Genomic DNA, 27,288 nt, shown 5'->3' on the forward strand with positions numbered 1-27,288 from the left:
CAGTGACTTGTAGGCTATGTGTGGAAGCTAGGAGATGCTAAATGTGTTTATGTTAATAAACGGTCAATTACCGTGAGACCGACAGTTATTTGCTTGAAAATAACCACCTGACGAAATTTCGTGACCGCCAGAGCCCTAGCCTAACCATATTCTGTTAGATAGAAAGGCTTTCCCAAAAACCTAACTTAAAAGTTAACTAGCTTCAAAATAGCCTCTGCTTTTAATTAGCTGTTTCATGATTTTGATACTCTCTTGTGAAGTCTATGGTTTTTTACTAGATTTCCTGTAGTTGTTCATGTTGTCTGTCTGTAATTGTGTAATGACTTGGTGCTGCCTATCTTGGCCAGGATGCTCTTGAAAAAGATATTTCAAATCTCAAATCTCCCTGGATAAATAAAGGTTAAATAAAAAATGCATACCTGGCAGAATGATATCATGATTATTTGCGTCAATCAAGTAACAACACAATGTGAAATGCAGGTAGCCTAGTCAAATAATTAGCATCCAATTACATTAACTGTTACTCTCTCGCAGTAATTCCACAACGGTCTGTATGTAGCCAAACGTAGCTGCTGCTCATTCCGTTTGCTCGAAAATGGATAAATGGTCCAAAAACAAGTAAGGCCTGTGTCCATAGAGACACATACCAGTTCTACAGGTAGTACTGCTACCACTACCAGCAGTAGTGCACCTGTCGACAACACAAGTTGTTTTGCTTCCATGAGCACATCCAATGCTAGTATCAGTAATTTTACATTTGTCGTTAGCCCAGCTAGCATGGACACTGACAGTTGTGAATCTCATGCAGCCGAAAGAGCTACTGCCACCTTACCCGGGAAAGCACTGAACAACAGACAGGGACTTTGGACCATCGAAGAGGCGCAAATATGATGAGAACTACATTGATTTGGGGTTCACTTATATTGGGAGTAGTGCCTTTCCTCAGCCACAGTGTGTTATATGTGATAAAGTACTATCTCACAACTTGATGAAACATTTAGAAACAAAACATGCCAATTTGAAAAATAAGCCCTAGGAGTTTTTGAGCGAGAATTAAGATGACTCTTGAGTAGAAAGACATGTATAAAAGCAACAGATACCTTTAATAAGAGGGGGCTAGAAGTGTCTTATATGGTGAGCTACCGAGTGGCTAGGACAGGTTAGCCCCATACTATTGTGGAGGACTTCATTCTTCCTGCTACCACAGATATGGATGCGACAATGCTGGGGGAAAAGGCCAAAAAAACTATACAGACAAGTCCTTCATCAAACAACACTGTTTCATGATGCATCAGTGACATGCCAGGAGATTTTTTGAAACAATTATTGCTTTGCATACAAGACAGTGAATTATATGTTTTACAGCTGGATGAGTCAACAGACGTGGCGGGCCTTGCACAGCTCCTGGTATATGTGTGTTGCTTTTATTGGGGGTTAATTAAGGAAGACATCCTCTACTACAAACCACTGGAAACCAGGAAAACAGGAAAGGATATTTTTAAAGTACTGGACAGCTTTGTGACATCAAACTGACGTTGGTGTTCAAGATTGGTTGGTATCTGGACTGATATCTGGAGACATAGTGGAGTGGTAACGTGTGTGCTACCAAAGCCACTTGGGTACATTGCAGCATCCACCGAGAGGCTCTTGCTGCCAAGGGAATGCCTGGCAGCTTGATAAACGTTTTGGACACTAGAGTGAAAATGGTTAACTTTGTTAAAACTGTTTCAATAGTGATGCCCTTTGCAACAACGTACCTATGTGAGAGTGGATTCTCGGCCCTCACAAGCATGAAAACTAAATACAGGCACAGACCTGTGTGTGGACAGACCTTCTCATTAACCCGTGGTGAGTTATTCACAATTTTCAATGAACAAATAAGGTTTTATATGTAAGATGGTTAAATAAAGAGCAAAATTATTGATTTTATTACAATATTATTTGTGCCCGGGTCCTATAAGAGCTGTTTGTCACTACCCACGGGCCGGGTTGTGACAAAAACTCACAATCATTCTTATGTTTAATAAATGTATCATAGTGTGTGTGTGGCAGGCTTACACTGATGGTAGAAAACAACATTTGAGAGTGCGCTGACCCTGGTACGCAGCTGGAGGTTGAGTGTTTGAAGGTGTACGGGACTATAAAAAGTTTGGGGATCACTGCTCTACACTATACTTGCTTGTTTTCTCACATAAACTGAAATTATGCGAACTATTAGAATCTTAGCACCCAGGAAATGGCAGCGCAATTTCTGCATATTGTTATGGACTTAGAAGATCAAATGGTGTTTTTCTATAAAAAAAAGTGTGACTTTGAGGCCAAACCTATGAATTTCTGACTCTGTTGACAGCCTCATTTATCTCTTTCAATAGTAGGAATACTATTAGCCTACTTGCACAGTACAGCTTGGGTTGGCCTGACTATGAAAGACCAATACGGGAATGATCATTTTATGTAATTCAGAATGTATGTCACTGTTTCTCATATCATTTTTTTAAAGGGCTCCTTTCCTTTCCCGGGTGGGCCCTTTAAAAAACAAATTAGAGTACACCCACATCTCCAGGCACCACTACACCACTGGGGGGCACCCATTCTGGATGTTGTTTTAGCAGCCCTCACCCTGATTCCACCAAAAATGGTGGATGAATGAAGATGTCCCAATCAGGCTGCTTACCATTGAAAATAAATGTAAGTTCCGGTCTAATTAACAAGGTGACTCTCCCATAGGCACCAGTGCCTTAGCAGCTGTGTCTGGTCTGCTTAGTTCATTGACTGTACATGAACCCTACTATAACTTGACAGAGACAAACCTTACTAGTCCAAAACACAAGATCCATTCTTCTTAAAACAGGAAGATCTCCTGTGTTACATTTCCACAAAAGCCATTTCCTTAGCATAGAAAAGCAGTATGGTCTGTACATTACTGCTGGAAAGAGTGTTTTGTTTCAGAACAGAATGAATGTTGTTGCATCGTTGATGTCCTATGATGAATCATTTTCAGAGGTCTTGATTTGGCAGTAACACATGTTATGGAGAAAGAGACGGAGCTGTTGCATGTGGTACAGGCTACTTGTGATGTGTGAAACTATAATACAGTGTGAAACTTGGCTGTGGCCCACAATAAGCTTGGAAAGCTGCAGTTTGAAAAATTATGGGTGCATTTATTTTCATAGGTCAGTGACAAAGTTTGGCCACGGCCTCAGACACAAAGCCACAGTGCTACAGAGATTGGTTAGCCACAACTTCCTGTATTCCCCTCTGGTATGTGCATTACACACACACATACAAGTCATCTGCATTGTTTGTCTCAGTTCTGTCCACAGGCGGGCATGATAAGCTGTTTTGTTTGTGTCCTGATATCCTGATGTGGTTGACTCAATGAATCTTGTACAATGTATGAAGTTAGCTTATATTTATTTTTGTACATTTAGGACTAAAGAAGTGGCTATGGACTGACACATTTTTTTTAACCATTTTTCTTTTTTTTCTTTTCAAACAATAACAACCATGCAAAGTTAACAGGTAGGTCTACCATGAACATTTCTGATTGGTTCGGGATACGATCTGTTATCTAGCTGTGTCCTACATACATACTAGAAGTCCCAACTCACTGGCCTCAGAAAAAACACTGTTTAAGACTATAGACTGTCCACGAAGGTTGGAAATACCCTAGGTATGATTTTCCAATAGTGTCAATACGTTTTTTAAATTATTATATATATTTATATATATATATATATATATATATATATATATATATCTTTTATACTTTTTAAATAAATATATATACCGTATCCTGGGGTATTTCGAAATACCCTAGGTATGATTTTCCAATAGTGTCAATACGTTTTTTAAATTATTATATATATTTATATATATATATATATATATATATATCTTTTATACTTTTTAAATAAATATATATACCGTATCCTGGGGTATTTCGAAATACCCTAGGTATGATTTTCCAATAGTGTCAATACGTTTTTTAAATTATTATATATATATATATATATATATATATATATATATATATATATATATATATATATATATATCTTTTATACTTTTAAAATAAATATCTGCAGTTAAGTTGTGCACTAGATAATAGATCAAGCAGATCGCGTTCATTATTTCGCCTGTTAGATAACTAGATAACTATGAAGCTTGCCGGTACTAGTTTCCCAAAACAGCTGTTCAAGCCAGTCATGTGTGTTTGTTTACAAAGAAACACAACGAGCAAACTGGGAGCACTCCTGCAGCACAACTTAAGTGAGGTGATCAAAATCAAATCAAACTTGATTTGTCACATGCGCCGAATACAACAAGTGTAGACCTTATCGTGAAATGCTTACTTACAAGCCCTTAACCAACAGTTTAGTTCAAGAAGAGTTAAGAAAATATTTACCAACTAAAGTTTAAAAAAATAATCATCCTCAACACGGGGGCCCCTCAGGGGTGCACGCTCAGTCCTCACTGGTACTCCCTGTTCACCTATAACTGCTTGGCCAAGCACGACTCCAACACCATCATTAACTTTGCAGACGACACAACAGTCTGATCACAACAGCCTGATCACAGACAACGATGAGACAGCCTATAGGGAGGAGGTCAGAGACCTGGCAGTGTTCTTCCAGGATAACAACCTCTCCCTCAATGTGATCAAGACAAAGGAGATGATCGTGGACTACAGGAAAAGGAGGGCCGAGCACGCCCCCATTCTCATCGACTGGGGTGCAGTGGAGCAGGTTGAGAACTTCAAGTTCCTTGGTGTCCACATCATCAACAAACTATCATTGTCCAAACACACCAAGACAGTCGTGAAGAGGGCATGACAATGCCTATTCTGCCTAAGGAGACTGAAACGATTTGGCATGGGTCCTCAGATCCTCAAAAAGTTCTACAGCTGCACCATTGAGAGCATCCTGACTGGTTGCATCACTGCCTGGTATGGCAACTGCTTGACCTCCGACCGCAAGGCACTACAGAGGGTAGTGCGTACGGATCAGTACATTCACTGGGACCAAGCTTCCTGCCATCCAGGACCTCTATACCAGGCGGTGTCAGAGGAAGGCCCTAAAAATTGCCAGACTCCAGCCACCCTAGTCATAGACTGTTCTCTCTGCTACCGCACGGCAAACGGTACCGGAGCGCCAAGTCTAGGTCCAAAAGGCTTCTTAACAGCTTCTACCCCCAAGCCATAAGACTCCTGAACAACTCATCAAATATCTACCCGGACTATTTACATTGACCCCCCACCCCCCACCACCATTTTTAACACTGCTGCTACTTTCTGTTTATTATCTATGCATATACACTTTACCTACATGTACATATTACGTGAATTACCTTGACTAACCTGTGCCCCCACACATTGACTCTGTACTGGTAACCCTGTATATAGCCTCGTTGCTGTTATTTTATTGTTGCTCTTTAATTATTTGCTATTTTTCTAGTTTCTACTTTTATTTTTATTTTTTCATTATCTTAACACTTATGTATCTTTAAACTGCATGGTTGGTTAAGGGCTTGTAAGTCAACTGTAAGGTGTACAACACCTGTTGTATTCGGCACATCTGACAAATACAATTTGATTCGATTGAAATCTTTTTATTGCAATCCATAAAATATGATGCATCTCCATCAGTTACAAACCAGAAGAAGCGTTGATAACTGGAATGAACCCTGCCAAAGTTAACAGGGGGAGGTCGACGACAAAGCAGCCTGCTTTAGAACTGTTTTAACAATGTTTTAACATTTCTAAATCAGTTCCACACAAAGCCAGCCAAAGCACCAAGAAGGAGTTTATAAACACCAGTCACACTCCTTTCTCCCTGGGACCTCAACTGAACCGCAGAACCAGTGCCACAATATAACAGGTCACAAAGGAACAAGCTCCCTCTCCAAACATTTGGATTCTACTCCCAAACTGCAACTGTTTACATCCAATGCCAGCAAGACAGCTGATTATGTAATTCCTTCCCTGCTTTGGTTTTATTGTTCACACTGTGTTTAGGATCAGGTTGTAAACATCTTTGTGCTGACAATGGCAGATGCACTTGAGAGTGGAAAGCTTAGATGCCGTGTTTAATTAGGTTTCCAGGTGACTTAGACTCCCTAGCCAGTTTGTTCAGTATGTGGGCGAGACACCAATTGCTGCTTTCCTCCTCTGTCCATTGTCTTATAGGTCTTCTTACAGTAACTCAACAAAGCTAGTTACTTGATAGACTAGGATAGCCATATCAAAGTATTAACTATTTACTACTGCAGTATTTACAACTATTTACAATTAATTTAGATTTTGGCATTAATGCAACAATAGCATGACAAAGTCTTCAAAAAATGTAAACCTCCAATCATTTTCAGTTTCTTCAGAACAGGATTACATTTTTCAGTTCAAAGCATAATTTTTTTAGATGGTTCTTTTTACAAATACCACAGATTTTGAAAATATTTGTATGAAAATGTGCAAATCTCAGAAAACATAGAACATATCAAACTGCATGACTTCCCTGAAACAAAATAGAGAACAATACAAATTATTTGATTTTCTTTGGTAAAAATATCACAGAAAAAATATGTTAACTTAAATAGTGGTGTCCCTCCAAATAATAATGGATACAAATGTATAATCTGCTTCATTTGTTTAAAAGACAAGCTCAAATCACTTTAGCATCCGAAAGAATGACATCGCAGATTTTGTCATTACCCCAAAGATTTTTTAAATCTGTGCAGGCCAGCCGAATAGGAAAAAGGACATTTGCAAAGAAATCTTGTCGTACCACTATGGCAGAAGGGTGTTACCCCTGCCTGTTTGGTACGTATTTCTGTACAGTGCCACACAAACTAAAGACAATACCCAAGCATTACAGAAAAGGACCAATAAAATCACCCAAAGTTTGCGAAAACGTTCTAAAATGGATTTACCTTGATGGTGCTGGCCATATTTGTTCAGGACCTTTCACTCCTGGTAAAACACAATGATGTAAATTTGAATACAATTTTTTTCTGGACAGCAAGCTAGTTGAGGTTCCACTAAGCGCCGTTTGGAGCGGATGAGATTGTGCTAACGTTGGGAAGTGAAGTCAGCCAATAGCAGGAAGAGGTTTCTATTGGTTCTGGCCACCGCAACTCCAAGAAACAGGATATTTGGGAGTGAGGAGATAAGAAGTGTTAAAAAAAGTTGTTATTCTTGATGATGTGTGTTAGAAGTTTTATTTTTTAGTTAGGAGGGGTAAGGTTGTAGGGTGGAACTAGCCAAGAAGGCTGATCTGAGGGGGTCTCTACTGACACAGGCAGGTGCGAAGTGTGTGTCTGTGTGTGTCTCAGACAGACATAAACCCATGACAGGATGCAGATGTCTGATCCTACGGTCCATACTTGACACGCTTGCCTAACAGTTGAGGATAGCTACAGTGAGGACATCACTAACCTTGACACAGAGCACTCAACACTTTCGAGAAGCTCATTTCACCACTTTTGAACAAGGGACATTTCAACATTACTACACATTTAATTTTTTTAGCAGGTTTTTATATACTTTATCAGGTTTTTATATACTTTATATAATCTACTTATATAAACTCAATTGAGTAGCATGTCAGGTCACATTTATGCCTCAATTTAGTACACTACCTACATAATAAAGAGAACAACTGAACATCCTCACAATGAATTCAAATCGAATCAAATCAAATGTTTGTCACATTAATCAAATCACACAAATCAAATGTTTGTCACATGCTTCGTAAACAACAGGTGTAGATAACAGCGAAATTATTACATATGGGCCCTTCCCAACATTGCAGAGAGAAAGAAAATAGTGAAATAATAGAAAAGTAAAACACATAATAATAAAAGTAATAATAAATACTCAATACGTACCGATATACATGGGGTACCAGTACCGAGTCGATGTGCAGGGGTACAAGGTAACTAAGAATAAATGACAGATAATAAACAATAGCAGCAGTATATGTGATGAGTAAAAAAAAAGGTTTGTGCAATTAAAGGCCCCGTGCAGTCAAAAACATTTTATATATATTTCCACACTATGAGGTTGGAATAATACTGTGAAATTATGAAAATTATGATAATGCCCTTTCAGTGTAGGAGCTGTTTGAAAAATACCTGTTTTGACCTGACTGGGGACTGGGGACATCACCAGTTGGTAATTAATTAATAGATCGATGCAAAACAGAGTTACAAACCTTTCTGCCAATAACAGCTAGTTTCCAGTTTTCCCCCACTCCCAGAAAGTCTTAGCAAAATTCTTGCTTGAGAAATGGATCTTTGCTAAGAAGCTATATGTTTATTTTTGACAATTTTATTTCAAAACAGTCACAGTAAGGTTCTTAATTGTAACACAGAAATTATTTGATATTTTACCTTTAATGGTAATTGAATAGAGAAAGGGATGTGAGCGGCTCAGCCCCTCCTTTCTTCAGGAGGGTCTGGTTGGGTCTGAAGACTAGAATTGAGAAAGCAGCAAAGCTGAGCAGCCCTGATAAGGAGGTGGAGTCAAGGAGCAAGTAAAGGAGAGGAAATCAGAGCGCAGCCTGACATCCTGCTGCCGACCTCTGTCAAAAGATTTCACGCACACACAAACAAACAGGCGGGGGCATACCCAGCTGCACTGTGATCTCTGACCTGAGACCACTCTCAGGTGTGCGGTAGAACCATGGTTCAAACCTGCAAGCCCTCCTCTCAGTAGGACTCCATTCTACTGACTGCAGTGGTTCTGTGGTCCGAGACAGCATGACAAGAGTTCACATTGCATTGTAAACCGACTGTGGCTTTGCATCATATCAGTTACAAAGAGAGGAAGTGGCTGTGACAAGAACAGTGTTTTCTCAATTTTGAAAGAAATGTAGTAATTTAACACCTGATATGTGACCACTGTCTGCTATTGAATACAAGGCTGTTGTTTATGCAACAAATTGAGTTTGGGAGGGGGCAAAATACATTACATGCATTATTTTGTACCAAAACCAACAAACACATGATAGCATTTTTAAGGAAGTCTGTAGGATATAACCCCTGCTCCCCTCTCTCACTAATCCTGGGCCGCCCAACACTGCCGACTCACACACACACACACACACACACACACACACACACACACACACACACACACACACACACACACACACACACACACACACACACACACACACACACACACACACACACACACACACACACACACACACACACACACACACACACACACACACACACACACACACACACACACACACACACACACACACACACACACACACACACACACACACACACACACACACAAAACGTTTGATTTCATCTAATTTTAACATTCTGTCATAAAGAACACATGTTCAACTTCATTAAAAATATATTTTTTCCCATCTCAAATACTGTTGTTAGTGCCTATTAAGTGCCCAAATGTATCTTAAATCAGCCATAAATCCCCTGGGAAATGGAAGCTTGTTGTGTGCGTCTGTTCTTCCCATGTGGGGTCGCCTGATATGAAAACGGGATCGTGGGAGAATTTCCAAAATCTTGAAAAATAAATATATATAAACTCAGCAAAAAATACAATGTCCTCTCACTGTCAACTGCGTTTATTTTCAGCAAACATAACATGTGTAAATATTTGTATAAACATAACAAGATTCAACAACTGAGACATAAACTGAACAAGTTCCATAGACATGTCACTAACAGAAATTTTAATATGTGAATATCCCTGAACAAAGGGGGGTGGGTTCAAAATCAAAAGTAACAGTCAGTATCTGGTGTGGCCACCAGCTGTGTTAAGTACTGCAGTGCATCTCCTCCTTATGGACTGCACCAGATTTGCCAGTTCTTGCTGTGAGATGTTACCCCACTCTTCCACCAAAGCACCTGCAAGTTCCCAGACATTTCTGGGGGGAATGGCCCTAGCCCTCACCCTCCGATACTACAGGTCCCAGTGCTCAATGGGATTGAGATCCGGGCTCTTCGCTGGCCATGGCAGAACACTGACATTCCTGTCTTGCAGGAAATCACACACAGAACGAGCAGTATGGCTGGTGGCATTGTCAGGCTGGAGGGTCATGTCAGGATGAGCATCGAGGAAGGGTACCACATGAGGGAGGAGGATGTCCTTCCTGTAATGCACAGCGTTGGAATTGCCTGCAATGACAACAAGCTCAGTCCGATGATGCTGTGACACACCGCCCCAGACATGACGGACCATCCACCACCTCCAGAGTACAGGCCCCGGTGTAACGCTTATCCATTCGACGATGAACGCAAATCCAACCTTCACCCCTGGTGAGACAAAACCGCGACTCGTCAGTGAAGAGCACTTTTTGCCACTCCAGTCTGGTCCAGTGACAGTGGGTTTTTGCCCATAGACGACGTTGTTGCCGGTGATGTCTGGTGAGGACCTGCCTTACAGCAGGCCTACAAGCCCTCAGTCCAGCCTCTCTCAGCCTATTATGGATAGTCTGAGTACTGATGGAGGGATTGGGCATTCCTGGTGTAACTCGGGCAGTTGTTGTTGCCATCCTGTACCTGTCCCGCAGGTGTGATGTTCGGATGTACCGATCCTGTGCAAGTGTTGTTACACGTGGTCTATCACTGCGAGGATGATCAGCTGTCCACCCTGTCTCCCTGTAGCGCTGTCTTAGGCGTCTCACAGTACAGACATTGCAATGTATTGCCCTGGCCACATCTGCAGTCCTCATGCCTCCTTGCAGCATGCCTAAGGCACATTTACACAGATGAGCAGGGACCCTGGGCGTCTTTTCTTTTGATGTTTTTCATAGTCAGTAGAAAGGCCTCTTTAGTGTCCTAAGTTTTCATAACTGTGACTTAATTGCCTACCGTCTGTAAGATGTTAGTGTGTTAACGATAATTCACAGGTGCATGTTCATTGGTTTATGGTTCATTGAACAAGCATGGGAAACCGTATGTAACTCTTTACAATGAAGATCTGTGAAGTTATTTGGATTTTTACGAATTATCTTTGAAAGACAGGGTCTTGAAAAAGGGACGTTTATTTTTTTGCTGAGTTTATATGCAATAATATGTATTATAATATCATCTTTGTATCTCAAAATCATTGTAATGTGGTAAACCTTAAAAATCTAAATGAAAATTCAACCAGAGAGTGCCCTTAGATAATGGGATAAGGCGGCACTTGACCGTTGCACTTGAATCTTTCCTACAGTGAATGGCTAGGCCCGCTATCGAGGGGGTGGTTATTGAGGGGGAGTGTTTGAGAGAGGAACTGTTGTCAGAGGAAATGTGTCTCCGTGCCTATGTAAGACACATATTTGGTAAACTGAACAAACTGAACGCAAGTGTGCAGGGGAAATACAAAAACATTCTACAGGTGAGTGACAAAATCAGTGGATTCAGAGGAAATCATTATTATAGGAGAGAGTCTTTTAAAAGTGAACTGTGCCCCCTTCCCTTGGCTGTGCATGTTTCTAACAGAAAACAGCATCAGTAAGTGTCCCACACGAGTGATGAATGCTCACCTACAATGCTTCGAAGAGCACTTTGGGACCTACTCCCCAATCCATTTTACTGTGATCCTGGCTCAGTTGACATGCCGGTAAGTGAAATCGAACAGCTGATTGAGCTGTCATGTGATCTAATGCATTCACGGGACACTGTGGACAAGTTTTGGTTCCTGACTCAAAGTTAATACCCTGCTGTCTCCCTCTAAGCATTAATGCCGCGTTCAAAACAACTGGGAACTTGGAAATCTCCGATTTCCAACTTCAGTGCATTCAAGACAACTGGGATCTCGGGGGAAAAAAATGTGGAACTCGGGGACTCTGTTCAACTTGGGAACTCTGGCCTCTTTCTAGAGCTCTGACTTTCCAGCCTAATGGTCACTGATATCATGATTTGACCTTGCATTCCCAGTTGTCTTGAAAGCACCATCAGTGCTCTCGTCTACATTAAACCCAAATATTGATTCAGGTTGGTTGTGACAGCAGAGATGAGGTGCGCACAGTCGACCACATCCCCTGACTTTGAGATGCTCCGTCACGACATACAACAAACACACCCATTTCATTAGTGGTGGTGAGATAAGATATTTTATGTCAGACTAATTTGCAATTGACTGTCATAGCCCCACATTAAAGTGCAAGTGAAAGTGCTAGTTAAGTGTTTTTATGTATTTAAAAAAAACATTTGGGGGGCTCGAGGTGAGGAGGAGCATTATTTAAGCTACCTTTTGTATAGGTAGGGTTCCAAATGTTTTCGGAAGATGGGCAGGGGGAAACCATTGGGGCTCCAGGACAGAGAAGAGCATAGCCTGAAGGTAGGGAGAGGCAGTTCCTCTTGCTGTCCGTAGGTAAGTACCATGGTCTTGTAGTGGATGAGAACTTCGACTGGAAGCCCGTGGAGTGTGCAGAGGAGCAGGGTGACATGAGAGAACGTGGGAAGGTTGAAAATCAGGCGGGCTGCTTCGTTCTGGATAAGTTGCAGAGGTTTGATGGCACAAGCGGGGAGCCCAGCCAACAGGAAGTTGCAGTAGTCCAGAAGGGAGAGGATAAGTGCCTAGATTAGGACCTTAGATTAGCTTCCTGTGTGAGGTAGGGTCGTACTCTACGGATATTGTAGAGCATGAACCGGCAGAAGCGAGTCACTGCTATGATGTTTGCAGAGAAGGACAGGGTGTTGTCCAGGGTCACGCCAAGGTTCTTTGCACTCTGGGAGGGCGACACTGTGGAGTTGTCAACCATGATGGAGAGGACTTTGAGCAGGCAGGCCTTTCCTGGGAGGAAGAATAGCGCTGTCTTGTCGAGGTTGAGCTTGAAGTGGTGGGCCAACATCCAGGACAGTATGGGGAGCACTGAGATAATGTTAGATGATTGTCTGGCTGGTTGGCTGTTACTGTCTGAGCAAAGATCAGATGATGACTTTAAGAAATGAAAAATAATAAAGTAATCAAATAAAAACAAAGTAATATACACAATATGAAATATTGTATTTAATGTATAGTAATTTCCTTTTTTTCTATTGATATCTACCCAATGTGGACCTGACAGAGACAATTAAATGTTTTTAATGTTTTGGCAACTATTTCATTGAACGTTCACTATATCTGGCTTTGGAATTTCCATAAAAAAGCTCTAGAATATTTTATTTCTGTCATTATTTCATAATTATTTCACGAAAACCATGACCTCAAAAAGCACTAATTGCTCAGCACTAACGCACACACGCACACAAATACACACACACACACTTTCACTTGGCCCGTTTATAAATACAGCAGCCCTGCTCCAAGCAGCACATCCTCCACTTCAGGGACTCCAGAAGAGGAGGAAGCTCCACTATAGACTTGTGTGCGTAAAAAGCCATATTGATGCTCTTGGGCAAAATGCTTGGTGTCACAAGTGAATGTCTGGTTGTATGGGCTAGTGTATTTGGACCTGAACAATAGAGGAAGAGTGTGAAGGGCTTGGTCACATGCTGGGTACAGTATGTGTGGATTGTGGAGCACTTGGGCACACGGCTAATGCTAATGGGAATTGTCTGTTAATCCCAGTACAAGGGCAGGGCATTGGCAGATAACCTACTGCAGGTAAAAGTGGAAGTGTTCCTAAGATGTGTCTCAATGGTACGTGACTCTGAAAAGTCCTCCATGTAAATAGGTGAGGCAAAAGTGTTAACTGAATGAAAAATATTGACATAGCAGACCAAGTTAAGGCTCTAATGATCAATCTACCTTTCTCTCCCTCTCCCTCCATCAATGAATGACTCACACTCTGCGCTGTCTACATGGCTTGTTCGTGTTCAGCTCCTAGTGGAGTAAAGGGCCTCAACAGAGGTTCTCCATCGAACACCCTCTGACGTAAACTGCTGTAAACAACCAAACGTTGCTCTCTATGTTCAGCCTAATGACCAGGTATGTGTGCCTCCTGTGGCACAGGGCTCATAAACTCCATTAACAGTTGGCTGATGGCTAGAGCTCCTCCATTACCGTCTGAGAGCAGAGAGTTGAACAGATCCCAGTCTGTGTGCTGGTGGTCTGCCTGTTGGTCTGCCTGTGGTAGCCCTGTGGGGAGGCAGGGTGGTCACAAGAGAGAGAGCAGGAAACCAGCATCCCTCTGCCATCCGACTTACACTATATGCCCGGCTGGCACAGACATTTATGGAGACTTACAGAGTGAGAGGTCCTTCTGTAGCTCAGTCGGTAGAGCATGGCGCTTGTAATGCCAGGGTAGTGGGTTCGATCCCTGGGACCACCCATACGTAGAATGTATGCACACATGACTGTAAGTCGCTTTGGATAAAAGCGTCTGCTAAATGGCATATATTGAGTAGTAGTATACCCATTCTGATGCTTTATAAGCATGTTTATGACCTATTGTTAACGTTAATAAGCCTCCAAAGTGGCATATCGTGCATAAAAGATTTGTAGGTTAGATTACAGTTCATGACGGGTATTATAATTCTGGGTCGGGTATATCATGTTAGCCTGCCTTCTCTGCATATCAAATCAGATCAAATTGTATTGGTCACATACACTTATTTAGCAGATGTTATTGCGGATGTAGCGAAATGCTTGTCTTCCTAGCTCCAACAGTGCAGTAGTATCTAACAGTTCACAACAATACACACTAATCTAAAAGTAAAATAATGGAATTAAGAAATGTATAAATATTAGATTGGGCAATGACCGAGTGCAATTGACTAAAATACAGTAGAATAGAAGACAGTATGTGCATATTGTCACAAATATTACCGAAGGTGACTCCCCTTCTTGTTCGGGTGGCGCTCGGCGGTCATCGTCGCCGGTCTACTAGCTATCGCCGATCCGTTGTTCTGTGTCGGGTCACCCAGGTATTTATAGGACAGTGAGAGGTCTTGAGAGGAAGTACTGGTGGCCCACTTTGAGGAGGGATGTGCGATTCTATGTTTCCTCCTGTTCGGTGTGCGCCCAGAGTAAGGCTCCTAGACACCTGCCAAGAGGTAAATTACAACCTCTTCCCGTTCCACAACGGCCGTGGACCCATCTTTCGGTGGATTTTCTTACTGACCTCCCCCCCCTCTCAGGGTAACACTACTATCCTGGTCGTTGTGGATCGGTTCTCTAAGTCCTGCCGTCTTATCCCATTGCCCGGTCTCCCTACGGCCCTACAGACTGCGGAAGCTCTTTTCACCCATGTCTTCCGGCACTACGGGGTGCCCGAGAATATATATTTTTTGATCGGGGCCCCCAATTTATCTCCCGTGTTTGGAGGGCATTTATGGAACGTCTGGGGGTCTCGGTCAGCCTTACCTCAGGGTATCACCCGGAGAGTAATGGTCAGGTGGAGAGAGTTAACCAGGAGGTGGGTAGGTTTCTGCGGTCGTATTGCCAGGACCGGCCAGGGGAGTGGGCGAGATATATTCCCTGGGCTGAAACAGCCCAGAATTCCCTAAGCCACTCCTCTACCAACATGTCACCATTTGAGTGCGTGTTGGGGTACCAGCCGGTCCTGGCACCGTGGCATCAGAGCCAGACTGAGGCTCCTGCGGTGGAGGAGTGGGTACAGCGCTCTAAGGAGACCTGGAGGGCAGTCCAAGAGTCATTACGCCAAGCGAGTATAAGGCAGAAGAAGAGCGCTGACCGTCACCGCAGTGAGGCCCCCGTGTTTGCACCTGGGGACAGGGTCTGGCTCTCGACCCGAAACCTGCCTCTCCGCTTGCCCTGCCGGAAGCTGGGTCCGCAGTGTATAGGGCCATTTAAAGTCCTGAGGAGAATAAATGAGGTTTGTTATCGATTATTACTTCCTTCGTATTATCGTATTAACCCCTCATTTCATGTGTCTCTTCTCAGGCCGGTGGTAGCTGGTCCCATGCAGGAAAATGAGGTACCGGAGGTTCCTCCGCCCCCTCTGGACATCGAGGGGTCCCCGGCGTACAAGATACGAGCTATTCTGGACTCGAGACGCCGGGTGAGAGGCTTGCAGTACCTCGTTGACTGGGAGGGGTACGGTCCGGAGAAGAGGTGCTGGGTTCCGGTGAGGGATATTCTAGACCCATCTATGTTGAGTGAATTCCATCGCCTCCGTCCGGATCGCCCAGCGCCTCGGCCTCCGGGTCGTCCCCGAGGCCGGCGTCGGCGCGCTGCAGGAGCTGCACGTCAGGAGGAGGGTACTGTCACGAATATTACCGAAGGTGACTCCCCTTCTTGTTCGGGTGGCGCTCGGCGGTCGTCGTCGCCGGTCTACTAGCTATCGCCGATCCGTTGTTCTGTGTTCGTTTAGTTTTGTCTAATTGGTAGCACCTGTTTCTAGTTTGGTTGTTAGGATAGGGTTATATATAGTCTGTTCAGCCCGCTTCTGTTTCGTGCGGGCTTGTTCGTCTGTTTTGTTGTTTGAGTGTATTTTTGTTGGCATTTGGGTTTCACGCTGTCCGTTTATATTTCTGTTCATCTGCGCCTGACTCCACACCTCTTCACTCATTTACCGTAACAGAAGCCCGCACCCCGAATTGGAGTCAGCAGGAGCAGCGACCACTCCTCTTCCCACTATGGAGGAGAGAGTCCATCATCACACGTCCATCCTCCATCGCCTAGGATCAGCGATGGATCAGATGATGGAGAGGATGGATCGTTGGGAGAGGAATGGTTTCCCTACTACCCCACCGACCCTCCCACCAGCAACTCTACCATCTACCCTATCTGGATCCGGTTCCAGCGCTCTGCACATGACGCCTCCGAGGAATTACGATGGAGCAGCGACGGGGTGCCAGGGATTCCTGCTGCAATTAGACCTCTACCTGGCCACCGTTCGGCCGGCCCCCTCGGAGGAGGAGAGAGTAGGGGTCCTCATCACCTGCCTGACCGGTAGAGCCCTGGAGTGGGCTAATGCGGTCTGGAACGGGCCCGACTCGGCGAAGGACAACTACCCGGAGTTCACCCGCCGTTTCAGGGCCGTGTTCGATCACCCTCCAGAGGGTCGAGCGGCGGGTGAGAGATTGTTCCATCTTAGACAGGGGACGAGGAGCGCGCAGGACTTCGCGCTGGAGTTCCGGACCTTGGCTGCGGGAGCAGGGTGGAACGACAGGGCCTTGATAGACCATTACAGGTGTAGCCTGAGAGAGGACGTCCGTAGGGAGCTGGCCTGTCGGGATACTACACTTGGCCTGGATGGACTGATAGACCTGTCGATCCGGTTGGACCATCTGCTAGCTGCTCGTGGACGTTCTGAAAGGGTCCTGTCAGTTCTACCTCCTGATCCTCCTGCCCCTATCCCGATGGAGCTAGGAGGTACCGCGTCAAGGGAGATCGGAAGAGGAAGCTCCTCCTGTACCAGTTGTGGCCGGAGAGGGCACACGTCTGGTCAGTGCTGGAGGAATTCATCTGGGAATCATGAGGGCAGGCAGAACACTCATCGGTCACCCCAGGTGAGTAAGCACCGCACTCTCCCAGAGTTTCCTGTTGGTCACATGTTTCTATTTATTTGTTTCCTTAATTATTCTCCTTCTCTCCAGCATAAGGCACTGGTAGATTCAGGCGCAGCTGGAAACTTTATGGATCGCGGACTCGCTCAGAGGTTGAGGATTCCGTTAGTAAAAGTAGACCCCCCTTTTACCGTGCACTCTTTAGATAGTCGACCATTAGGGTCAGGGCTGGTGAAGAGAGCCACAATTTCGTTGGAGATGATTACGCAGGGGAATCACAAGGAGCGAATTAGTTTGTTCCTTATCGATTCACCTGCGTTTCCAGTTGTTCTGGGGATTCCCTGGCTAGCTATTCATAATCCTACGATTTCGTGGAAACAGGGAACTCTACAGGGGTGGTCTGATGAGTGTTCAAGCAGGTGTGTAGGGGTTTCCATCGGTGCTACAATGGTGGAGAGTCCAGACCAGGTTTCCACCGTGCGCATTCCAGCTGAGTATGACGATTTGGCTATCGTTTTCAGTAAAAAGAAAGCTACCCAATTACCACCCCATAGGCAGGGGGATTGCGTGATAAATCTCCAGGTTAACGCTGCACTCCCCAGGAGTCATGTGTATCCTTTGTCCCAGGAGGAGAAGGTGGCTATGGAAACTTATATCACCGAGGCTCTGGGACAGGGGTACATTCAGCCCTCCATGTCACCTGTCTCTTCGAGTTTCTTTTTTGTGAAGAAAAAGATGGTGGTTTGTGTCCGTGCATTGATTATAGAGGTCTAAATTCCATCACAGTGGGTTTTAGTTACCCACTACCTCTCATTGCTACGGTAGTGGAATCATTTCACGGAGCGCAGTTCTTCACTAAACTGGATCCCAGGAGTGCTTATAATTTGGTGCGTATTCGGGAGGGAGATGAGTGGAAAACTGCATTTAGCACTACGTCGGGCCATTATGAGTACCTCGTCATGCCATACGGTTTAAAGAATTCTCCAGCTATATTTCAATCCTTCGTGGATGAAATACTCAGAGACCTGCACGGACAGGGTGTAGTGGTGTATATTGACGATATTTTTATCTACTCCGCTACACTCACTGCGCATGTATCTCTTGTGCGCAAGGTTCTTAGACGACTGCTGGAGCATGACCTGTATGTGAAGGCGGAGAAATGTGAGTTTTCCAAACAATCAGTTTCCTTCCTGGGTTATCGCATTTCCAGCTCTGGTTTGGTAATGGAGGGTGACCGCGTTAAGGCCGTGCGTAATTGGCCGACTCCGACCACGGTAAAGGAGGTGCAGCGGTTCTTGGGATTTGCCAATTACTACCGGAGGTTTATCCGGGGTTTTGGTCAGGTAGCTGCCCCTATTACCTCACTGCTGAAGGGGGGGCCGGTGCGTTTACAGTGGTCAGCAGAGGCGAACGGAGCTTTTCATAAGTTGAAGGCGATGTTTACTAAGGCGCCGGTGTTGGCACATCCGGACCCTTCTTTGGCGTTTATAGTAGAGGTGGACGCATCCGAGGCTGGGGTTGGAGCGGTGCTCTCACAGCATTCGGGTGTGCCACCGAAGCTCCGCCCCTGTGGCTTTTTTTCTAGGAAACTCAGGCCAGCGGAGTGGAATTATGATGTGGGGGATAGGGAGTTGTTGGCTATGGTTAAGGCCCTGAAGGTGTGGAGACACTGGCTTGAGGGGGCTAAGCACCCTTTCCTTATCTGGACTGACCATCGTAACCTGGAGTATATCTGATCAGCTAGGAGACTGAATCCTCGTCAGGCAAGGTGGGCCATGTTTTTCACCATATTTCGTTTCACTATCTCGTATAGACCAGGTTCCCTCAACACTAAGGCTGACGCGCTGTCAAGACTCTATGACACTGAGGACAGGTCCATCGATCCTACTCCCGTCATTCCGGCAGCTAAGCTGGTGGCACCGGTAGTATGGGAGATATGGACACGGACATCGAGCGGGCGCTAAGGGGGGAACCTGCGCCTCCACAGTGTCCGGAGGGTCGTAGGTACGTGCCGCTGGCTGTCCGTGATCAATTGATTCGATGGGCACATTGTCTACCCTCGTCGGGTCACCCAGGTATTTATAGGACAGTGAGAGGTCTTGAGAGGAAGTACTGGTGGCCCACTTTGAGGAGGGATGTGCGATTCTATGTTTCCTCCTGTTCGGTGTGCGCCCAGAGTAAGGCTCCTAGACACCTGCCAAGAGGTAAATTACAACCTCTTCCCGTTCCACAACGGCCGTGGACCCATCTTTCGGTGGATTTTCTTACTGACCTCCCCCCCTCTCAGGGTAACACTACTATCCTGGTCGTTGTGGATCGGTTCTCTAAGTCCTGCCGTCTTATCCCATTGCCCGGTCTCCCTACGGCCCTACAGACTGTGGAAGCTCTTTTCACCCATGTCTTCCGGCACTACGGGGTGCCCGAGGATATAGTTTCTGATCGGGGCCCCCAATTTATCTCCCGTGTTTGGAGGGCATTTATGGAACGTCTGGGGGTCTCGGTCAGCCTTACCTCAGGGTATCACCCGGAGAGTAATGGTCAGGTGGAGAGAGTTAACCAGGAGGTGGGTAGGTTTCTGCGGTCGTATTGCCAGGACCGGCCAGGGGAGTGGGCGAGATATATTCCCTGGGCTGAAACAGCCCAGAATTCACTAAGCCACTCCTCTACCAACATGTCACCATTTGAGTGCGTGTTGGGGTACCAGCCGGTCCTGGCACCGTGGCATCAGAGCCAGACTGAGGCTCCTGCGGTGGAGGAGTGGGTACAGCGCTCTAAGGAGACCTGGAGGGCAGTCCAAGAGTCATTACGCCAAGCGAGTATAAGGCAGAAGAAGAGCGCTGACCGTCACCGCAGTGAGGCCCCCGTGTTTGCACCTGGGGACAGGGTCTGGCTCTCGACCCGAAACCTGCCTCTCCGCTTGCCCTGCCGGAAGCTGGGTCCGCAGTGTATAGGGCCATTTAAAGTCCTGAGGAGAATAAATGAGGTTTGTTATCGATTATTACTTCCTTCGTATTATCGTATTAACCCCTCATTTCATGTGTCTCTTCTCAGGCCGGTGGTAGCTGGTCCCATGCAGGAAAATGAGGTACCGGAGGTTCCTCCGCCCCCTCTGGACATCGAGGGGTCCCCGGCGTACAAGATACGAGCTATTCTGGACTCGAGACGCCGGGTGAGAGGCTTGCAGTACCTCGTTGACTGGGAGGGGTACGGTCCGGAGGAGAGGTGCTGGGTTCCGGTGAGGGATATTCTAGACCCATCTATGTTGAGTGAATTCCATCGCCTCCGTCCGGATCGCCCAGCGCCTCGGCCTCCGGGTCGTCCCCGAGGCCGGCGTCGGCGCGCTGCAGGAGCTGCACGTCAGGAGGAGGGTACTGTCACGAATATTACCGAAGGTGACTCCCCTTCTTGTTCGGGTGGCGCTCGGCGGTCGTCGTCGCCGGTCTACTAGCTATCGCCGATCCGTTGTTCTGTGTTCGTTTTGTCTAATTGGTAGCACCTGTTTCTAGTTTGGTTGTTAGGATAGGGTTATATATAGTCTGTTCAGCCCGCTTCTGTTTCGTGCGGGCTTGTTTGTCTGTTTTGTTGTTTGAGTGTATTTTTGTTGGCATTTGGGTTTCACGCTGTCCATTTATATTTCTGTTAATTTGTGTTTCCACTTTTGTACATGTTATGTTTCCGGGACATTAAAGCGTGTTGTTTTTCCCACATCTTTTGCTCTCTGCGCCTGACTCCACACCTCTTCACTCATTTACCGTAACACATATGAGATGAGTAAAGCAGTATGTAAACATTATTTAAACATTATTAAAGTGACTAGTGTTCCATTATTAAAGTGGCCAGTGATTCCAAGTCTATGTATATAGGGCAGCAGCCTCTAAGGTGCAGGGTTACGTAACCAGGTGGAAGACGGCTAGTGAATGCTAATTAACAGTCTGATGGCCTGATTGCTGTTTTTCAGTCTCTAGGTCCCAGCTTTGATGCATCTGTACTGACCTCACCTTCTGGATGATAGTGGGGTGAACAGGCCGGATGGTTGATGTCCTTGATGATCTTTTTGGCCTTCCTGTGACATCGGGTGCTGTACGTGTCCTGGAGGGCAGGTCGTTTGCCAATGATGAGTTGGGCAGACCGCACCACCCTCTGGAGAGCCCTGCGGTTGCGGGTGGTGCAGTTGCCGTACCAGACGGCGATACAGCCCGACAGGATGCTCTCAATTGTGCATCTGTAAAGGTTGTGAGGGTTTTAGGGCCAAATTTCTTCAGCCTCCTGAGGTTGAAGAGGTGCTGTTGCGCCTTCTTCACCACACTGTCTGTGTGGTTATCAGCCTCTTATTTTTTATTATTCACTTCACCAGATTTTCTTTTTTTCTTCTTTACCCCCTAATTCACCATGTTTTCCTTCTTCTTTGTGTAAATCTCCAATCATTTGTTGATCTCCCGTAGAATCTAATTCTGTTATTTTTTTATGGTTTTGTTCTATAAACATTGATAGGGGAAGGTGATTACAAGCAAGATCAGGGTTTCTTACCTCTCCTGCTCATGTTATTTTTGTTGACCTTTTAAACATTTAATCATACATTTTTGGTGGTATTTTCTTGTGTACAAATAAATAAAATAATTGGTTTTCTTATTCACTGTGAGTATTACTTCAGCAGTCCCATTAAACAAATAAATACTAAAAAGTTCCTGCCCACAATCCAGATAGACAACATTTCAAAGAATGTGCATTGGATTTAACAGCAGCTCATCTCTCTCGAAAGCCACTGCGTGAAAGCTTTGAGCTCAATGTATGAAAAGGACTGTAAATAAAGTTAGCAATATTACTCGCTATTAGGTATAAAACAAAACTGATGGGCATGTATCGTTTCCATTACAGAACAGTAGTATATACAAATAAATTCTAACTTTTAGTTTCCCTCAGCCCAGCTCTATCTCGGTTCCTAAGCACTGTAAAACACTGCCTGAGCCTGTTGAGACTGAAGGAGTGAAGGGGGACATTTAAGGATCACTTACACCTAAACACAGCCTGGCAGTATCCTGCAGCAGCACTACATGGATGCTCATTTAGCATTCCACAGCCTCCTGTAAGCATTGTATTCATACAGGAAGAGGGAGGGAGGGAGAGAAGGAGATAGAGAGAGAGCGAGAGAGAGAACCCCATATTATTTGAATGAATCACTATGGCCAGACAATTATATTAAAAATAACATAAATGTTTTTGCCTTCGGTCATGATGGCTCGTCTGTTGCTTGCCAAAACACTGGCCTGAAGCTGACGTTATAAGGGGCTGTGGGCGCTCTCTGGGTCTTTCTGGCAAGCCACATGAGCGTCATGTGTTTTCTATTTGACAGGAGCCATCCAATCTAGCTACGCGACATCATCACAATGATATATGACAGGATTGGATGGCACAGGGCACCAGTCACAGCACAGGCTCTATGGAACCTGACCTTGAAGTGATGGGATACGGTTTTAGACACAACATCATGTCACTCATTCGTAATACAAAGAAGGTTTTGTCCACAGTGTGTGTGATCGACTCATAATACAACGAAGCACGTGTCTACACTGATTTCAATGGGAGATATTAAACCATATCAAAACAAGCACAGATCAGGCTTTACTGTGTTCCAAATTTGGCCTCGCAAGTTACAGTGTAGGCATGATGTGTGCAGTCGAAGAGTAATCTCACCCTAGATGTGTAGGGGCGAACCAGGAAGTGGTACACCACACGACCTGCCTCTGTACAGTCCGGGAGGAGAGGTGGTTGAAAGTTTGGAAAAGGTTAACTCAGAGAGGTCGTTTGGAGCCCAGCCCAGCATGTTCACTTCCTAGCTACAATCTATTTGTATTTATTCTACAGTGATGAGATTAAAGACAAGCAAACAAACTAGAAACTATCCTAAAAGAAAACCTTGGGTTAAAGTAGGGTATAACTGTTAGGATGAGAAAAGCCAAAGTTTTACAGATATACAGTACCAGTCAAAAGTTTGGACCCACCTACTCATTCAAGGGTTTTTCTTAATTTTTACTATTTTCAACATTGTAGAATAATAGTGACGACATCAAAACTATGAAATAACACATATGGAATCATGTACAAACCAAATAAAGTGTTAAACAAATCAAAATATATTTTATATTTGAGATTCTTCCAAGTAGCCACCCTTTGCTTTGATGACAGCTTGGCACACTCTTGGCATTCTCTTAACCAGCTTCACCTGGAATGCTTTTCCAACAGTCTTGAAAGAGTTCCCACATATGCTGAGCACTTGTTGACTGCTTTCCATCACTCTGTGGGCCAACTCATCCCAAACCATCTCAATTGGGTTGAGGTCCGGTGATTGTGGATCTGATACAGCACTCCATCGCTTTCCTTCTTGGTCAAATAGCCCTTACACAGCCTGGAGGTGTGTTGGGTCATTGTCCTGTTGAAAAACAAATGATAGTCCCACTAAGTGCAAACCAGATGAGATGGTGAATCGCTTCAGAGTGTTGTGGTAGCTATGCTGGTTAAGTATGCCTTAAATTCTAAATATATCACAGATAGTGTCACCAGCAAACCACCCCAACACCATCACGCCTCTTCCTCCATGCTTCACAGTGGGAACCACACATGCGGAGATCATCTGTTCAACTACTCTGCGTCTCACAAAGACAAAGACACAGTGGTTGGAACCAAAAATCTCAAATTTGGACTCATCAGACCAAAGGACAGTTTCCACTGGTCTAATGTCTATTGATGTCCTTTAGTAGTCATTTCTTTTCACCAATTCGACCATGAAGGCCTGATTCACACAGTCTCCTCTGAACAGTTGATGTTGAGACGTGTCTCTTACTTGAACTTCGTGAAGCATTTATTTGGGCTGCAATTTCTGAGGCTGGTAACTCTAATGAACTTATCCTCTGCAGCAGAGGTAACTCTGGGTCTTCCTTTCCTGTGGCGGTCCTCATGAGAGCCAGTTTCTTCATACCGCTTGATGGTTTTGCTTTTGCAACTGCACTTAAAGAAACTACAGTATTTTACCAAATAGTGCTATCTTCTGTATACCACTCCTACCTTGTCACAACACAACTGATTGGCTCAAATGCATTAAGAAGGAAAGAAATTCCACAAATGTACTTTTAACAAGGCACATCTGTTAATTGAAATGCATTCCAGTTGACTACCTCATGAAGCTGGTTGAGAGAATGCCAAGAGTGTGCAAAGCTGTCATCAAGGCAAAGGGTGGCTACTTTGAAGAATCTCAAATATAAAAAAAACACTTTTTTGGTTACTACATGATTCCATATATGTTATTTCATAGTTTTGATGTCTTCACTATTATTCTACAATGTAGAAAAAATAAGAAAAGTCCTTGAATGATTAGGGGTGTTCAAACTTTTGACTGGTACTCTACATTCCTCTCCAGCTAACCTCCTTTAAGTTGATTAAGGAAGAGTGCTGTTCTTCCTCCATAATTCATAATTCTCTATACACCAATGGAAGGTACCTTATTCTTGAAGGGGATCTGTTCTTCTCTTCTAGCTATCCAGGTTGAAGTAGCTACCTATAAGTCTACCTGTGTTATCACAAGGGCAGAGACCCAGGCAGACTGCCTGCCACTCTGACATATTTCATTCGGCTAGACCCAGACCACTGGCACGCCAGCCCTCCGTGAGTCTCGCCACAAGACTGGCGGGGTGAAGCCACGAAGCAGGAAAGAATGTCCATGGCCAGGAGGGGAGAGGGACAGAATTCCTGCCTTCTCACATCACCTTGCCAATTTATACTGTATATTCAGCTAGGACCAAGTCAACAATAAACAACGGATGTAGTCCTCATGTATTGTTTTGTATTGTGCTGAGCAGGTTATGAAGTATGATATTATAAATGGGGCATGATGATGAAATCATCAATGGTCTATTGTCATGCTTCTTTTGAATTCACATCTCAAGAGATGCTTTTACATTCTTTGGCAACCTGCAGGAAACTGATGGAAACACTTGAGTAAATGACCGATACAAAGTATATTGAAAGCAGATGTTTCCACACAGTTGTGGTTCCTGAGAAATTAAGCAATTAACATCCCATCATGCTTAGGGGTCAGGCATAAAAATACTGGGCAGGCTATTATTTTGGCTACCATGGCTATTGGATGACAATGCCCCCCATCCACAGGGCACAAGTGGTCACTGAATAATTTAATAAGCATGAAAATTATGTAAACCATATACCATGGCCATCTCAGTCACCAGATCTCAACCCAATTGAACACTTATGGGGGATTCTGGAGTGGCGCCTGAGACAGCGTTTTCCTCCACCATCAACAAAACACCAAATTATGGAATTTATCAACGAAGTATGGTGTAGCATCCCTCCAATAGAGTTCCAGACACGTGTAGAATATATGTCAAGGTGCATTTAAATTGTTCAGGCTCGTGGTGGCCCATTAAGACACTTTATGTTGGTGTTTCCTTTATTTTGGCAGTTACCTGTACGTATCTGCCAAATGTGAGAACAGACAGTCATGTCACCAATACCAAATGATCAATACATGATGGGTGCATGTCATACATCCTTCCTTTATAATTGTGATTTATTATGAAGAAAGTACTATTCATAAAGCATATGCATATTTATTAACTATTTCAAATCGAATCAAATCAAATTTGATTTGTCACATACACATTGTTAGCAGATGTTAATGTGAGTGTAGTGAAATGCTTGTGCTTCTATTTCCGACAGTGCAGTAATATCTAACGAGTACTCAAACAATTCCCCAACCACTACCTAATACACACAAATCTAAAGGGGTGATGAGAATATGTACATGCAAGTATATGGATGAGCGATGGCCGAGCGGCATAGGCAAAGTGCAATAGATCCTAAACAGAGAGTGTAACCAAGATGTATTGATGGTATGATTTGACATTTTAAGAGCACACTGTGAAAAGCTTCAACACAGGGTCACGAGCCTACAAACAAACAATCCATGCTAGAGGAAAAACAGCAACATAGCGTAACCTTTCTTCCCAACCCCAACCAAACCCAACCAGTGGAATTTCCCAGAATCTCCAGTCCAACCCTCTAGCTGTCTGTTCGGGTCACTCTACCAGACACTCCAATAGAGTCATTTGGCACCCTGCAAAGTGGTCCTTTTGAGAGCAACCTGCTGCAGGCTGGTTTCCAGGCAGGGCCTCTGCCTTTGTCCCTCGCTCCATGCCAGGAATGGAGGACTTAATGTTTTTAGCTGAGCAGGGCCGGCAGGGCCGGGGCCCTGAGACACTACACACAGTGTGCTGAAAACTTGGAGTCCTCAGTGGGATAGCATCAGTCATCCTGATGGTGGAAATAAACAGTCATTCCTGACTGTTGCTGTTGCTGCTTCTGGAGCTAAGATTGGCCCAGCCTGTGACAGAGCCTGGACACAGAGCCTGCACATTGAGCCTAGAGAGACTCTGAGGTTTATTTATGCTCCTCACATCCATGAACCCAGAGGCTTGTTCTGCCAATTAGGCAGAAAATGACTAGGAATTGCTATTGTATGGAGGATGGAATAGCTACACTCTTAGAAAAAAGGATTCCAAAAGGGTTCTCGGCTGTCCCTATAGGAGAACCCTTTTTGCTTCCAGGTAGAACACAATGTATTCCATGTAGAACCCTCTAGGATTATACCTGGAACCAAAAGTGTTCTACCTGGAACCAAAAAGGGGTTTTCAAAGGGTTCTCCTATGGGGACAGTCAAATAACCCTTTTAGGTTCTAGAAAGCACCTTTTTTTCTAAGAGTCTACACCTGGTTATTTTTACATATAGGATTGCAGTTCATGTTCTAGTTATTCCACTGTAATTGACAGGCCTGTTGCGTAATGAAGCCTGAATTTTAACTTGAGGCTTACGAACACATACAGTGCATTCAG

At 44.5% G+C, this 27,288-nt stretch overlaps 1 protein-coding gene across 4 annotated transcripts in view; it reads right to left on the minus strand.

Moving 5' to 3' along the window:
* Window positions 1–27,288, minus strand: part of LOC124000297 (transcriptional regulator Erg-like) — a 109,862-nt gene that overhangs the window by 35,338 nt on the left and 47,236 nt on the right. Inside the window, exon 1 of one of the 4 annotated variants that reach the window (XM_046306568.1) lies at window positions 6,928–7,159. The exons of the other annotated variants lie outside the window; for them this stretch is intronic. Coding sequence (XP_046162524.1) covers window positions 6,928–6,945 — 18 coding nt within the window. The 5' untranslated portion in view covers window positions 6,946–7,159. Of the gene's footprint in view, window positions 1–6,927; window positions 7,160–27,288 lie in introns of those variants that run through there. 4 annotated transcript variants of the gene reach the window in all.

Source organism: Oncorhynchus gorbuscha, linkage group LG16, assembly GCF_021184085.1.
Source record: "Oncorhynchus gorbuscha isolate QuinsamMale2020 ecotype Even-year linkage group LG16, OgorEven_v1.0, whole genome shotgun sequence".
NCBI classification, from domain to species: Eukaryota; Metazoa; Chordata; class Actinopteri; order Salmoniformes; family Salmonidae; genus Oncorhynchus; species Oncorhynchus gorbuscha.